General features: G+C 38.9%; 2 protein-coding genes across 4 annotated transcripts in view; one reads left to right on the top strand and one right to left on the bottom strand.

The window, feature by feature from the left end:
* Positions 1 to 16,295, top strand: part of LOC128218463 (isocitrate dehydrogenase [NAD] subunit gamma, mitochondrial-like) — a 43,165-nt gene that overhangs the window by 21,153 nt on the left and 5,717 nt on the right. Inside the window, exon 9 of one of the 3 annotated variants that reach the window (XM_052926138.1) lies at positions 71 to 391. The exons of the other annotated variants lie outside the window; for them this stretch is intronic. Within the exon in view, the coding sequence (XP_052782098.1) occupies positions 71 to 253 (183 nt within the window). The 3' untranslated portion in view covers positions 254 to 391. Of the gene's footprint in view, positions 1 to 70; positions 392 to 16,295 lie in introns of those variants that run through there. 3 annotated transcript variants of the gene reach the window in all.
* Positions 11,366 to 16,163, bottom strand: LOC128218462 (nose resistant to fluoxetine protein 6-like). Its single transcript, XM_052926134.1, has one exon. It carries the CDS (start codon positions 13,841 to 13,843, stop codon positions 11,687 to 11,689), a length of 2,157 nt encoding a protein of 718 aa, XP_052782094.1. The 5' UTR covers positions 13,844 to 16,163; the 3' UTR covers positions 11,366 to 11,686.

Raw genomic sequence — 16,295 nt, 5'->3', positions numbered from 1 at the left:
CAAGTTTATTGAACTAATTAACAACCAAAATAAGACAATTATTGTGAATTTGTGCAAATATTTATTGCAGGCTAATAACAGAAGGACTCTTTTAATTGACTCTTCACCAATACGGAGGTGCCGGCGGATATGCTGGGATTCTCGACCTCTTCTGGGCGTCAAAACGCAGACAAAATCCCCTCAACGTCTGGTCTGGAGGACACGACGGCCTGGCTCTGGACTACGCCAACCTCGATCGGGGAGCCATTTGTAGTGTGGGTTGTATTTTTGTGTGTGTGTGATTTTTTTCGTTGAACCGTGAGTACCCTTATTTTATACATAACTTTGTAAGTTTTTGATATTTTGGCTGTAACTATTTTTTTCCTTTTGAGTAAACCGGCTAGTTGACATTTATAAAGTGAAAATAGCGTGACCTAGATTTTTTTGGATTACTTTTTGGATTTATTGCTTTATTTACGGTAAGAGTACATATATTTTTGGTTTATTTCATTTCATTTGGTATTGATTTTGTCTGTCTTGCTTGAAATTGTAACTGTCATTTTGTACTTTGTCAGTCATTTTCATTTGTGACATAATTTCACGACCCGGTATTTGTTTTGACAGTTAATTTTGACAGCTAAATTCATATGTTTAATTAATTGTACACACGGCTCCTTTTGAATTGCTTATCTATTGACTGTGCTTTAAATGTTTTGTTTTGTGTAAACTTGCTTGCTTTACTTGTGTCATAGATTAGTATTTCTGTGCTTTATTTCATTTGCTTCATTATTTTCATTTTGCTGGGTTATTGTGATCTTGCCTGGGTTCTGCATATATTTTGGTTGCATACATTGCTTTGCTTAATTTTACACGCTTACAATTAATTTATACATGCTTTAGACTTAGTTTAGCACGTTAGTTTAGATCATATTTATCATTATAAAACTTAAGTGTATTTATTATTGTGTTTTCCATCCTTCACACATATTACACATATAAATTTAAACTACACATATACACATTACCCCTGCTTTAACCCATCCCAAATTTCCCCTTGCATGACCGGTTAAGTGTGCTTGGCAAGTTACTGTATTCATTTGCATAGTTGTTTGTTTATTTGTTTCTTGTGTGTTTCTGTGTTCTTTGTTTCTGTGTTCTTTGTACATTATATGTTTCATATTTTGACCTGTCAGACTAGGTTATAAATATTTGCCCTTTTTCATATAATTTTCCTACTTTATTTCCAGATTTCCCTGTGATTATTTACATTTCAGAGTGTGATCTCACAGTTTTGATTAATTTGAGATTCTGAAATCATTTTATTAAGTTTTGCTCCACACACAATTGAGTACTTTAATTATTTATTGTTCATAGTAACTGTGTGAATATAGCTAAACCAGGTGTATTTATGGTAGTTGTGTCATAGCTTAAATAGAAATAGTTATATAAATAAACTTGGTAGCCTACTAGAATATTTAGGGAACACCTTTTGACCCTATTTGACCCTGAACTTGTTTAAACTTAGACTGGTCCCCGGCCATTAAATTTATCACTTGTATTATTTGTACCTTTTAACGGATCTGTCCTTTGCTTTGTCTTTGGCCTTTACATTTAATTTCATAAATTTAATTAAAATCAATTTATTTGTCATTTGAATTAAAGTTTAACATTCACATACATCAATAGGATAAGTTCAATTTTGTTATTTCAATAAATCAACTTTGAAATTTATTTTCATCATAATTAATTAGACTTAATTTACACACATTAAAATTTAATTACACATACAGTACACATATAGTTTTACACATCCGTTGATATATTTTTTTTAATTGAAGATATACATTGGCATTTATTAATAATTCACTGGTGAGCATAGCACATTGTGATCACTAATACACTCATAGTCACACACATTGTAGTGGATCATAGCCGCTTTCTGTTTTATTAATTTATTTTTGTTTTATTTGCCCTTTCTTTTCTACTGTATTTTCTATACATCATTTCTTCATTCTGGGTTTGTTATACCTTCTGTTGTTGTTGCTTTCTGTCACCATGAGTGACGAAGAAGCCCCCATGTCCGAGGAGAAGCTTGGTGCAGTTGGTGGTGATATGTCATACCCATCTGAAGCTGAAATGTTACAGTTACTGTCCAGCAAGTATAATATTACACCTAAGCTTGCCCCACCCATTTTTGATGTTAAGCCCAAACCTCTTTCAGGTTCTAATGTCAAGCCAAAGCCCCAACCATTGATGTCCCTTTTGACCCAACCTTCCACGCCCCCATCTCATTTTGCTTTTACACCTTCTTCTTCTATGGCGACTAAGGCACCGAAGATCCCACCGTTCTCTGGTGATGATCCTACGCCTAAGTCAGAGATCAATTTTTATGAGTGGCGCCATGAGGTGCGGTGTCTGAGGAAAGACGCTTCTTTGTCTTCTTCCTTAGTGCTGCAAGCTATCAGGTCTTCATTACGGGGTACAGCTCGTCGTTTGCTAGTTTCACTTGGTGAAAATATTACAGTAGACACGGTACTCCGGAAACTTGAAGTGAATTATGGCGAACCTTCTCAAAAGTCTTTATCTATGAAGGAGTTTTTCAATTTGGCTCAAAGACCAGATGAGTCTGTCACATCTTTTGGTTGTCGGCTCGAGTCGGCTTTGACGCAAGCTTTTGACAGCGGCCGTATCCCATTGACAAATCGTAATGAACTGCTTTGCGAAAGACTATGGTCTGGTTTGCGCTCAGAGATGTTGCGCACAAACACACGCCACAAGTTAGACGCAGCAGCAGATTATGACGCGTTTCTCCGGGATGTCAGGCAGGTTGATAAAGAACTGTCCCTTTCTTTACCAAAGTCCAAATCCCCCCATGCTTCTAGCCAACAGCAATCTATGCCCCCCAGTTCTCAGCACCCCAACTTTGATAAGAAGCTTTCTGACTTAGAGCAACGGCTCAATTCCCGGATATCTTCTGTCCAGTCTGGTGTTGATAAAAAGTTTTCCACTATTTTACAGCGCCTAGACACTCTCACATTTTCGCCTGATGTTAGTGTACCCCCACCCCAATACATTCCTCCTTTGTTTTCCCCTTCCCAGGCGGCACCTCCCAGACCGCATGGTTACGGCCCTCCGACACCCAATGTATACTCTGGTGGTAACCGTGGTTCCCGGCGTGGTAGAGGTGGTGGCCGCCATTCTTCTTTTGGTCAGTCCCCTAGTCACCCAAACTTTTAGCCGCCCCTGCCAGTGGCCACCCAGGGGTTGGCGCCGTTTTCGGCCAGTCTGTTAGTGTTTCTGATATTGTTGGTGCGTCCAATACATCCAATGTTGTCGTTGATTCAGTTCCTACTATAGGTCTGATAGACAGTGGTTCCATGGTCACCACTATTAGTGATACTTTCTTTAGGTCTTTGCCTAGTAAGCCTCCTTTGAAGGAATTGTCTGATTTGAATATCGACATAAATGTTACTGTTGCCAATGGTAACAAACTTGCCATTTTTGGGTATATTGAAATCACTCTGGCTGTTCCTGATTTGAATTTTGAACTTGATGTTCCAGTACTTGTAGTTCCCGACACTGGCAGTCATCCGGTGATTGTGGGCACCAATATCATTAGACGTTGTAAGTCAGCGTCTGTGGCACCCGCCCGTCCATTGCCTGATTCTTGGCAATCAGCCTTTGATGCCCTAGTCTGTGAACCTATTACAGTAAAGTCTACTAATGAGCATACTGTAGAACTTGGTCCTTATGAGTCTGTTACCCTTAACGGAATTGCCAGAGGTCTTAAACATGATGTTCAGAAGATTGTTACTGAGAACATTTCTCCTGATAGCCCATACCTTGTTAGACCCCATGTTTTGAAGGCTCCTCACCATGGTAATTATGTCAAGGTCCCTGTTAGGTTGTGCAACATGACTGCCAAACCCGTATTTATCCGGCCAAAGTCAGACATATGTGTTATAGACGAGGTCAAGGTCGTTGATAATCTTGCTTCTTCACTTCCTCCTTCCTCTTCTTCTAGTCTTGACCCAGTTGACGATCTTGGTGTCAAAATCGACATCGATAACTTGTCACCAGATCAGATTCTGCGGGTTCGCCAAGTACTTGGTAATTGGCGTCATATCTTTTCTACCGGCCCTACTGATCTTGGCTGTTCCAATATCGTCAAACATAAGATAGTTCTTACCAATGACACGCCCTTTAAACAACCATACCGCAAGATTCCACCAGGAATGTATGAGGAGGTACGTCAACATCTTAAAGATATGGTTGACTGCGGTGCGATTCGCGAAAGTGATAGCCCGTACTCCTCTAATGTAGTTCTTGTGCGAAAGAAAGACGGCTCATTGCGTTTTTGTCTGGATTTCCGTATGTTGAATTCCAGGACACGTAAGGACGCCTATATGCTGCCAAGGTTCGATGATACCGTCGACACTTTGGTAGGTTCCAAGTTCTTCTCCAAACTAGACTTACGCTCAGGTTACTGGCAAGTTGAAATGGAAGAAGAAGACAAGCACAAGACCGCATTTTCTGTAGGCAATCTTGGCTTCTTTGAGTGCAACCGAATGCCTTTCGGTCTGACGAACAGTGGCGCTACATTTCAGCGTCTTATGGAGAAATGTATGGGCGATTTAAACCTCAGAGAATGTCTTGTTTTCATTGACGATATCCTTATCTTCTCTGACTCTTTCGAAGAACATTTGTCCCGTCTCGAATCTGTTTTTCAACGCCTCCATTCTCATGGTCTTAAACTAAAAGGCTCAAAATGCGAGTTCTTTAAGTCGTCAGTTACCTACCTTGGCCATGTTATCTCGGCCAATGGTATTTCCACTGACCCGGACAAGACATCTGCAATTTCTGATTGGCCCGTCCCTAAGAATGTCCAGGAGTTGCGTAGTTTTTTAGGGACTGCTGGTTTCTACCGTAGGTTTATACAGGGTTACTCTAAGATAGCCCATCCCCTTAACCAACTCCTCGAAGGGCACGGTTCCACCAAGTCTTCTAAGAAGTCTAGGAAATCTAAAAGAAATTCCCCAGCCCCGTGGTCCTGGTCCGACGCCCAGCAACATTCTTTTGATCTTTTAAAGACTAAACTTACTTCTTCTCCCGTCCTAGCTTTCGCTGACTTCAGTAAACCCTTCATCGTCCATACAGACGCGTGTGGGACCGGTTTAGGCGCAGTTCTTTTACAGGAGCAGGAAGGCGAGGAGAAGGTGATTGCTTATGCGAGCCGAGGTCTTCGGGCAGGTGAGCGGAATTACCCTGCTCATAAGCTAGAATTCCTCGCACTCAAATGGGCTGTCACCGACAAATTCCACGACTATTTGTTTGGTAACACCTTCACTGTTTTCACGGACAACAATCCATTGACTTATGTTTTGTCGTCTGCGAAGCTTGACGCGACAGGTCACCGCTGGGTGGCGGCCTTGTCTGCGTACAACTTCGATATTGTTTACAAGTCCGGCAAATCTAATAACGACTGTGATGGTTTGAGTCGTAAGCCACAGATGTTTTCTGAAGCTGTCAAAGCTATTTGTCTGGCAGCTACTACTTCTTTTGCTGCTGTTGAGAGTCTTTCTTGCGATAGTGACGCAGTCCTTGGAGATGATATTTTTTCAGATACTGTCCCAGTTAATCCTGTCGATTGGGTGCAGGAGCAGGCCAAGGATGCTGATGTTTCCAGGGTTGTTTCCATCCTGCGGTCCGGTTCTCGGCCGAGGGGGGAGGAGTTATCTCGAGAAGTCCGTTGTCTACTCCGTGACCTTTCATCTCTTTCTCTTGATAATGGTATACTTTACAGAACCGCTACCGTGGATGGTGAGCAGGTCCGTCAGTTAGTTGTTCCTGCTGCTTACAGATCTGTTGCTTTTCGTGGGATTCACCATGATGTCGGTCATCCTGGCGTCGACAAGACTCTATGGCTCGCCCGCCAACGCTTCTTTTGGCCTGGTATGGAATCCTTTATTAAGGATCATGTTTCTTCCTGTCTATCTTGTGTCTGTAGGAAGACGCCTGTGGTACCACGTGCAGAACTCGTACCCATCAACACCACACGACCGATGCAGCTTGTATGCATGGATTTCTTGAAGCTCGAGAGGTCCAAGGGTGGGTACGAGGATGTCCTTGTCATAACGGACCACTTCACTCGTTATGCTAAGGCGATTCCATGTCGCAACCAAAAGGCGACTACCACCGCCAAGGCCCTATATGAGCACTTTATTGTGCATTACAGTTTTCCCGAGCAATTGCATTCTGATCAAGGGCGTAATTTTGAGTCCAAGGTTATTAAGGAGTTATGTACTATTGCGAATGTCCGCAAAACGCGCACTACACCTTTTCACCCTATGGGTAATCCTTCTGCGGAACGTTTCAACCGCACTCTTTTACGTATGCTTGGCACGCTTAACGATGATCTTAAGGCCAACTGGAAAGATTATCTTCCAGCCCTTGTTCAAGCTTACAACGCAACTAAAAGTTCTTCTACAGGTTTCTCCCCGCATTTCCTGATGTTTGGCTGGCATCCCCGTTTATCCGTTGACGCTTTTATGGGCACCAGTCCGGGTAACCTTGCTGACTCTAATTATTCCAGCTACGCCGCAAGGTTACAGAAACGTATGCACTATGCATACAAGGTTGCCAGAGAAGCCGCACAAAAGCGAGCCAGCCAGAACAAGGCCCACTATGACCGTCGTGTTCACGAGAATAAGCTTGTCGTTGGTGATATCGTTTTGGTCAGGAATGTCAACCTCCAGGGAAGGCAGAAGCTCGCCATCCGATGGGAACGTAGCCCCTACGTTATCGTAGACGTTCCGTACGATGGTCAGCCGGTGTACAAGGTTCGCCTGGAGTCCGGCAACGGACCTGTAAGAACATTACACCGGAACATGCTTCTCCCTTTTCAGTCAATTCCCACTGACGAGGAGTCACCTGCACCTCAACCTGTCCCAAAAGCCAGACCGAGGACCAGAGCAGCCCCTGTTGACAAGGAGTATGATGGCGACACTAGCTCGGATGAGTCAAGTTCCTCCGCTGTCTATATCATCCCTCAGCGTCGAGGTCTTCGTCGTTTCAGTCCTTCTCAACCGGCCACACGTGTCAATTCTTTAGCCCCGTCCTCTCCTGTCCATACCCCTCATATTGTCGCTCCACCTACGCCCAGTCCTGTCCCGCCCTTAAGTACTTCTGATCCAGTTATTTCTAGACTTAGTCCGAGTCCTGTTACTCCCATACCCGTGCCCAGGCCGCGACGTACTAAACGCCCACCTGATAGGTATGGCGAGTGGGCTTATCAGCAAACAGCTGAATTCTTTGTTTGAGACTAAGTAGATTGAGTAGGCTTATGTATGAGTTGTACTGCTCTCATTATAGCATTTCAGGTAGTTTTCACAACAATATTAGTAGTTTTATTATTATAGCGCAGTGTACTATGGTTTTACTCATTATAATATTCATATTGCGTTACAGGCATTTTCATTGCGAAGCGACTGCTGCCCTTTGTGACATATATGTATTAACAGCTGTATCTGTTTGAGATATACTCTATTGTATTTGCCACATCCTTTGTCTCATGTTTTATATACAATACTTAAGCCTTTGCTATACATTATGAGATTTTATTCTTCTCGTAATATTATTTGAATACACTATCGTTGACACTTAATATTGATATCTATCATATTTCATTTCCTTGAGATAAAGTTATTTACTCTCTTTACCCGGAAAGTATGTTTCCTGAATGTAGGGTACATTCCAACTAGGAGGGGGAGTATGTAGCAAGGTGCATATTTCAGTATTTTATTAGTTTGTGTGTTTGGTATGGTTCTATATCGTATATCGTTTTGTATTGTTTGTGTATCGTCGTGTTTAGTGTTGTGCTACGTAGTTATTGTCCTCTGTGCGTCAATGTCCGTCTATGTCCGTCAATGTCCGTCTATGTCCGAGTGCGTCAGAGCGTGAATACTGGTTATGCGAGTTTGTCTAAATTTATAGAGTGATTGATTGGTTCATAATGCCTTTTCCCCTTTTTCCCGCTTCATTGCACACGCCCTTATTTATATATACACATATATCATTCCGTTCTGAATCATCATCGACGCAAGTCAAGATTTCAATTGTAACAGTTGTTACTATTTATTTAATATTCGCTCTTATCATTGAGCTGAAATATTCTTACTTATTTAATATTCGCTCTTATCTTTGAGCTCAAATATTCATTCATATTTAATTATTATTTAGACGTGCCTGGTAAGTTTATTGCTCATAGTTCTTAGAATGTTTTATGTATTTAACCGCGAAGTCTCCCTTGATATATTTACCGATCACTGTCCATTGTCTTTGTATTTTGTGTTATTAATAATATGATTATGTTAGCATATACTTTTATATGTTTTATTATATGTTTTAGGTTTCATTCGACAACGTATAAATAAATAATATTCGAACTCCGAAGTTGAGTGGTTTTGTCTTGGGACACCCACACTACATTAATGACCGTGTATAATTAAAATATTTTTGCAGTGACTTAAAGTTTATGTTGTTTATATTGTTTAATATAGTAATTATGTTTTCTAAATGTTTTTTTCAAATGAACATTCTCCATATTGCTTTGACATCGTTCCAGATTTTGATTGTTGACCACTGTATTGTTAAATTGTATGTAATAATTATTTGTATACTTTGTGTATGACGAGATGCATGAGCATAAGTCTAAATAAAATTCTATTCTGTTCTGTTCTTTAAAAAATGTTCAGAAAGCAAGTTTTTGTTCAGAGAGTAAAACTTCTTTTAATGTGATATTTGATTATATTTACCTTAAGCATGCATTTATCCACCAATTACGAAAATTGGTATTGTAAGGAGATCAACCGGCACCAAACCATGCTTGCTGATCAGGGTCCACACTGTTCTATGCACATATAGTAGGTAAGCCTTTAAGTTTCCAAGTAGCAAATACAAATAGCCTAGACCCTGATCATGCCAGCTGATCCGTGTCTACACTGTTCACAGAGGCCAACAGTATTCAGCATGCTAAAGGTTAATCATGTTGTTCTATAAATGTCTAAGAAGTTCAGAAAGTGAAAGGTTTTGTTTTTGAGAATAAAACCCTTTGAAAATGACATTTGATGTTATTTAACAAGTTGTTTAATAAATGTTAAAAATGGCAAATAATTTCACTGAAATGTTTTGTTGTAATGTAATACTGTGAAATCATTAATGTTCGTGGGGCATTAATGTTCGTGGTTTTCGTGGGTTGGGTGATCCACGAATTCAAGATCCCACGAAATATAAACCCTTCATTCACTTTTTCAATTGCCTTGTTACGTACATACTCTAGTATATGATTTACAGAGGTCGCAGTATACAATGTTAAAACCTGTCTCACTGTATAACTTACGATTATTATTCTGTTAATAAATTATAACTGCCTTTAACAAATAATGAACCAAATCAATTAAATGTGTTTTATGCAGCAAATGACAGTTATAAGCACATGTTTAAACGTGTGCTGTTAATGAAAATCTCAAAGTTTACAAGATGTGCGTGATGAGTGTCTGTACTCGATTTTTTTATTTAATGAAATAATTAATCGATTACTAGTACATTGAAGGTTACTATGCACCGAACGTGACAATATACGCACCTTTTCGGTGTTTTCACAGTTTGCAAAATTCTTAATTGGCATTCAATGGCTTCCGCTGCATTTATGATCAGGGTACATCTTCTTTTATTACCTTTATTCCCAATTAAATCGATAAGTGACCTGGGTATATGCACTAATTGGCATGTTGTACCACATTAGCGAGTGTCATAAACCAATGACGTAGAAGACGGAAATCACGGGCCAGCGCGTGGATATTATGCAGACGATCTAGGACGATCGCATCTTCGATTTTTATTTTTTTCAAAAATGAAAATCCACGAATTCAAGTACCCACGAAATTGTTTTTTTTTCGGCAAACCACGAAATTTCATGCCCACGAACATTAATGATTTCACAGTAACTGCGAAATAGGTTGAGAAAAAGTCTGGAATTTGCAAAAAAAAACTGGAAAAAGTCTGGAAAAAGTCTGGAATTTTACTTGCAGAAAAATGTGGGAACCCTGGTTGTAGCATTGTAATCACAGTTTGCCTTTTTTGGATGAACAAACCTGAATTCTTATATTACAACATGGCTTGAAAAATTATGACAAGCTTCTATATCAAATTCAGACATTGAAGAAGCCCTGCAGACATTTGACAAGTGATTGCTTATTGTGTTTCTTTCTACACCTGAACAATTTCTGATGTCTGTATTTATGTGATCTTGAATAGTCCTGAATCAGCAGTTGGGATGATATTGTTTTTGCTGAAGAATCATTTGAAATGAGGACAAAATTGATACACTAGATGGTTCAATCGTTGTGCTGTATTGGTAGCTTTTTCCAAATACAGAAAAACTGCGATTGCTCAAGGACACCGGGGCCCCAGAAATATTTAAGGGATCCGAGGTTTTGAACGACCCAAGTTTCCATTTAAGTCTGTTATGAAATGTCTTACAATGTCCTTTCAAAGTTTGAATTTGTCAAACTGATTGTTCACTTCAGCACAGATTATGTATTGTGTTGTGGAAATCTCTCATATGTTCAAGCCTTTCATATTCTTAATGTGAAAATGTAAAAGAAAAACTATTAAATGAATTAAAAGCAAAGTTTAGCAAGGTTTATTCCTAAAAAAAACTTTTCTTAACTAGCAATATTGGAATATATGACAGTGCATATTATTGCAATAGTCAGATTTAAGTTATGCAAAAATCAAGGATGGATAATTAGGGCATCTTGTCTGTCTCGCGGAACTGTTGACTCATTAGAAGGAATTCATTCAGAGATTCCAATGTTGGACTGTTATGGAAGTGCTTTATTGATATGTTTATTACTCATATTACTCATTCACATTTCTGACAATAACATTCTCGTCATTAACTTCTTACTATTAACTGCTCAAATGCGGGTATCCAGTCATTTCGATCATGTGCTAGTGTTGATAATCAGTTTATCACCTTATGAAATTGCTTTTCATTTGTCATTGCAATTGCGAAAATTTTGCTTTTTGCATTTAACTTTGCTTATTTTGAAACATGCTTTCGGGAAAATGTGTGAAATTATTACCACGAGGTAATCATAAGGTTTTGTGCATGATTTGGGACTGGCAATGGTGCTCGACTCCTCGCCTTATTTAAGTTTTGATCCAATGTCAGTATATTATATATGAAAATAGAAGGAATAATTGCTGGGACTCAGCTTCGACCTTGACTGACCGCCTGTTCAAACTACCACAGTTTGTAGACCTCTTGGTAATCATCATTATTGACAGCTAGATAATGATAATAGTCATGATAAGCAACATATGAAAATTATTTCTGTATTTCTGCAATCAAATCCAGTGTTCAAAAACATTACAACTTCAATGATTTACACATGTCATACGGATGAAATAATACCAAAAGTTAGTCTTCATGAGTTAACATCATCATTTACAACTATTGATAGGGAAATAAAACACACTGTAAAATTATCACAAGTCATTAAGATAGCATTTGAAAACTATTACAATAGTATAATATAAATGTAATCCACAGAAATACAAAAAATGTAGAAAATAAAAGTGTCCTTGTCATGTTATTCAGAGGTAATGTTAGAATTATTTCTTATCACTTTCATCATTCCTCCTAAGCTTTCCCAAGTATGATTTTCTCGAGCTGCATCATAGGCGCTTCAAACGCCATGGAAACAATATAAGCTATTCCGTACGACAGCACCAGATTACTGATGAATATGTAAATGACAGTAGTGTCAGAGTATGGGATAGGAGTCACCATGTTTAAGTAAAACCCAAAGATAATCATTGGGTGGACTAGGTATGCACAGTATGTAAGTCGCCCCATGGGAGCCCAGAATTTCCAAGAGAGAATTGCATTCACCCAGCCCCCATAACCAGCAGCACAAGCCACTACCAGCCAAGCCAGGGTGAAACCCCAGGCTGTTCGGGCACAGGATATATAAAATATGGTTCCTGTTTTGGTTGGCTCTGTTCCAGGATGACTGTAATAGTAGTACATGCCATAAATCACAGATAATGCCATAGAAATACTAACAGCCCAACCAATTGCCACAGTGATTTTGTTCATTCTAAGGTGACATTTTGTTTTGTGTAGACAATACCCAGTAAGCATACCAATAATGTACACTGACCATCTGCAATAAGGTTTGACATAGATAGGAGCAATGGCGTAAGGTTCATCTGTATGTTTTGTTACCTGTGAAGCATAGTTCATACCATAGTAGTTGGCAGTCACGGCTCTAGCAGCTATACAGGATGCAATGAGGAATGCACAAAATGCAAGACCTATTTTCTTATGTTTGTGGAGCAACACAATAACAATGGGACTGAGAAATACATAAAACTGCATGTCATTAGCTAGATACCATGCCCACCCAAAACAATTACTCTCAGCACCATAGTGGGGGAATAGGTTGTTGATGTAGAGAAGGTTAGACCACCAGTAGGTTCTACATTCGTTGGTTGAAGGATATACTGGTCCATCAGGGTCTAGAATTAGCCATTGGTATGGGCCTGTGATCATTATTAAGTACACTGTGGTAAAGAACATGAGACATATTGCATACACAGGGGTCAGCCTCCAATATCTGTGTACAAAGTAATACACCCAATTTATTCTCCCCTTTTCCGAAAATTCCCTTAAGGCGAGGTAACATACTAATAAGCCACTTAGGAAGAAAAAGGTATCGACAGAATAGGTGCCATTTAAAATTGGCTGGAAAGAAAATCTGCTTGCAAGTATTTTTAATGCATAGAGAGGATCTTGTAGAAAAGAACTAGCAAATGCATATGTATGGCCTTGAATCACCCAAAACATGCTGACAACTCTTAGACCATTGAGACAAGCTAGTGGTCCGTTTGCGGTGGAGGTGTTCATAAGCTTCTTTGTGTTTGATATAAAGGAAAATGATTTAAGCACTTTGAATAACGCTCTTTTGATGTCACCCTGGTCAGGCTTTTGTATATTAAATTCCTTATCTGCAAGCAGTCCTGTATTCTCTGTTGCATTAGTGTCAAGACTGGTGTAGCCATTGTTATGTATGACTTCTTTGCCAATCGTTGTGCCATGGTACAGCATGTATATGTCCACTACAGTTCCTATCAAGGCTGTCAACGCAATCACTGAGCAAAGAAATAATCCTCCCACTATTGCGGAATCAATCTCAATACGATCTGAGGTGTAAACATTTTGTACATCTCCTGGTGGAAGCACTTTTGACACTAAAGCTTGAACATCATACCGGCTACATGAGCTTGGCATACACACTCCTATGTACAGCGTACTTCTGAAGTTCACTGTGAAATATTTTCCTGTGAACTTGTCTTTGTAGTAGGGGGCTTGTTCAGTAGGGTAGGGTTGGATGTTTATACACTCATGGTAATCTCCCACCCACACTCTGTGTCCTTGTAGAACTCCAGGGGGAATTTTTGCCTCTGCATCTAGGAATTGCTCTGCATATATTGCCCTCCCCTCAGTTTTCAAGTCATTTATCACTTTCATGGTGTCATTTACACAATCAAAACTTGCGTTGTGTAATGAATCTAATTCTAAGGCTTGTAAGTCCAGATATTCTGAAATAAGTGAGAAAATGGAACTCCCCTTTAATTTGAAATCATTGACAGCTTTTTCAATGTCAGATGTGTTTGCTGAGTAATGACTATGTGGTAACCATGGTGGTCTCATGGCTGACGATTCCGAGCTACACAACATTAATATACCACAGACTGCAGCTGTAACTAGATGTATTCCCCTTCCTGGAGACATTGTTGAATTTTAGAACAAATGTATGTTTTTTTAGCTGTCAAATTTCCAATTATTCAATTAATAACTAAGTGAATGACACTCTTCCAATGTTGCTTTGTTAAATAATATACAAAAGTGTGTTGTCAGTAGCTATTAAATAGTAAAATAAAAGTACAATGTTCAACCATGTGAGCTACTCATTCATGAATCACTGATACAATGGCGAACCATTTCACAACCCTGTATACAGGGTTAGAATCAAGATCATTTATTGAGACATGAGCATATGATTTGCTGGTTAATTTACCCAGATAATAGCATGGTAACATTCAATTACATTTGAACCATTGACCCAGATAAATGTATGTAGACCAAACAAACAGGGCAAAATCTGGGTGACTAAAGAGCTATGATTCAATTCTAAACAAATAGCTTACCTCATGATAAACATGTATGTATTTGAATTGATGTTTTTAGATTATTTTTGTATTTAATATTGTTATAACATGTCTTATTTTATGCATCAAAAGTTATTTTTGTGTTCAGGTATGCATGGCTTATAAATGTACAGCTTCACAAAAAGTTTTAATCCTGTTGCCCAGTTTAGTGTAAACTATCTCAAAGTCACTCTCACTATTGTGATCTCATTGATAACGTCATGATTCATTATATGGGGTTGATATTTACTTTGACCATTGCTACTGCTGATTTATTTTGCTTTGTGTACAAACTAGGGATGCAAACGAATATTCGATCGAACGTTTGGTATTCGAATGCCAAAATAGGTATTCAAATATTCGATGTTTTTGTTGAATTAATAAATTAATAAACTTCTATAAACAGTCCCGTAATTTTGCATTTACTGGCTGTAAGACAAGTGACATAAAACACATTCCAATTATGTTGGGTACATTTAAATGACCATGCCAATTAAGGGTTTAAGAGATCGGCCTTTTTACCAATGTGTTGTCTTCACTGCTAATCAAGCTTGGCGATATTGTTCAAATCGCCTTGATGATACGAAGGACATGTGCTAGTTATGTGCTTTAAACTGTTTCCATGTTTACAATATAACGCTCTTGCGTACAAAAATTAACTGTATGGTTTAACGTTTAAGGATACATGTCCTGTATTGTTGTACAATACCTAAGGCAAAAGCGCGTTTAGTCATGGTGTCGTTTTCTATAAATATATTTCGTAAACATCAATCCAAGAACAAGGCTGCAAGTCCCACGTTGGGGCATATCGTCATTTAACCGGGAAAAACGCAATTCCCTGATCTTATTTTGCATGGTTTACAAAAATTAACGCATAGGAATTGATACATTTCGTTTTTGTTTTTAGCTCTACTGGCCAAAGGCCAGAAGAGCTTATGCGATGGTAATGTGTACGTAGTATGTGCATCCGTGCGTCCGTGCGTCTGTAAACAATTGCTTGTGAACACGATACAGTCTTCAGTTTTGATTGTATCTCGATGAAACTTGAACAGTATCTAGATATCCATTAGAGCTCGGTTCCTTTCGAAAACCAGCCAGATCCGCCCATGCATGCCTAATATATGGCCCTTGATAGTATAAAAAATGCTATTGTGTAAACAATTGGTTGTGAACACGATACAGTCTTCAGTTTTTATTGTATCTCAATGAAACTTGTACAGTATTTAGATATCCATTAGAGCTGGGTTCCTTTCGAAAACCAGCCAGATCCGCCCATGCATGCCTAGATTATGGGCTATGAAAGTTTTAAAGAAATGCTCTCTATTTTTAGCCAGGTCTGCATGAGCGAATTCTATTTTTAGCCAAGTTTACATGTACATGTAAATTCAAGTCTAGAGTTAAGGGAGACAATTTGCAAGTCTAGGATTTTGAGAGACAATTTGCTTTTTGCTTCTGCAGCTGATTTTGTGAATTACTCTGCCTTGTTCTTGTTGAAAGCCCAAAGGCCATTTTTTAGCTTTAAGTTCTGTAGTTTGCGCATTCATATTAACAAAATTGGTTGTGAATGTTTAAGTTATGCACCTGGTGTCATTACTGGCCACACCCAGGGTTCACAGGTTTGGTAAACATAAATCTGGAAAGGTTTGAAAATCTTTTTGTGTGTTCGTGCATCCATCTCAGCACAATTGATAGTGAATGTTTGTTCAAATTGATCAATGTTGTCCTAGGATGCCCTTGACTTTGACCTTTTGACCAACTTTTTTTAAGTTTTAAAACTACAGAAAATTTTACTATGAGTACAGTTTTGAAAGCATTTTTTTTGTCAGATGACTTTTACTTGGCACATATTAAAATAGTTCATGCAACTAATCTGCTTACAATACTTTCTGGGCTCAGATGTTGAACGTGCTACGTTTTCAGGTAACCCAAACACAAAACATAAACTATATGTCTGTTGCCTTTTACCCATACATACATGCTCTGGATTGATATGACCACAAAAGCCATGCCAGTAGAGCATAGGCCCTTTTGGGCCT

The sequence above is a fragment of the Mya arenaria genome, chromosome 14, assembly GCF_026914265.1.
Source record: "Mya arenaria isolate MELC-2E11 chromosome 14, ASM2691426v1".
NCBI classification, from domain to species: domain Eukaryota; kingdom Metazoa; phylum Mollusca; class Bivalvia; order Myida; family Myidae; genus Mya; species Mya arenaria.
This window is presented reverse-complemented; position numbering and strand designations above follow the sequence as displayed.

What these genes read in the sequence shown, in the direction of transcription:
- LOC128218462 (XM_052926134.1), bottom strand. Translation starts at nt 13,843, where the DNA reads ATGTCTCCAGGAAGGGGAATACATCTAGTTACAGCTGCAGTCTGTGGT.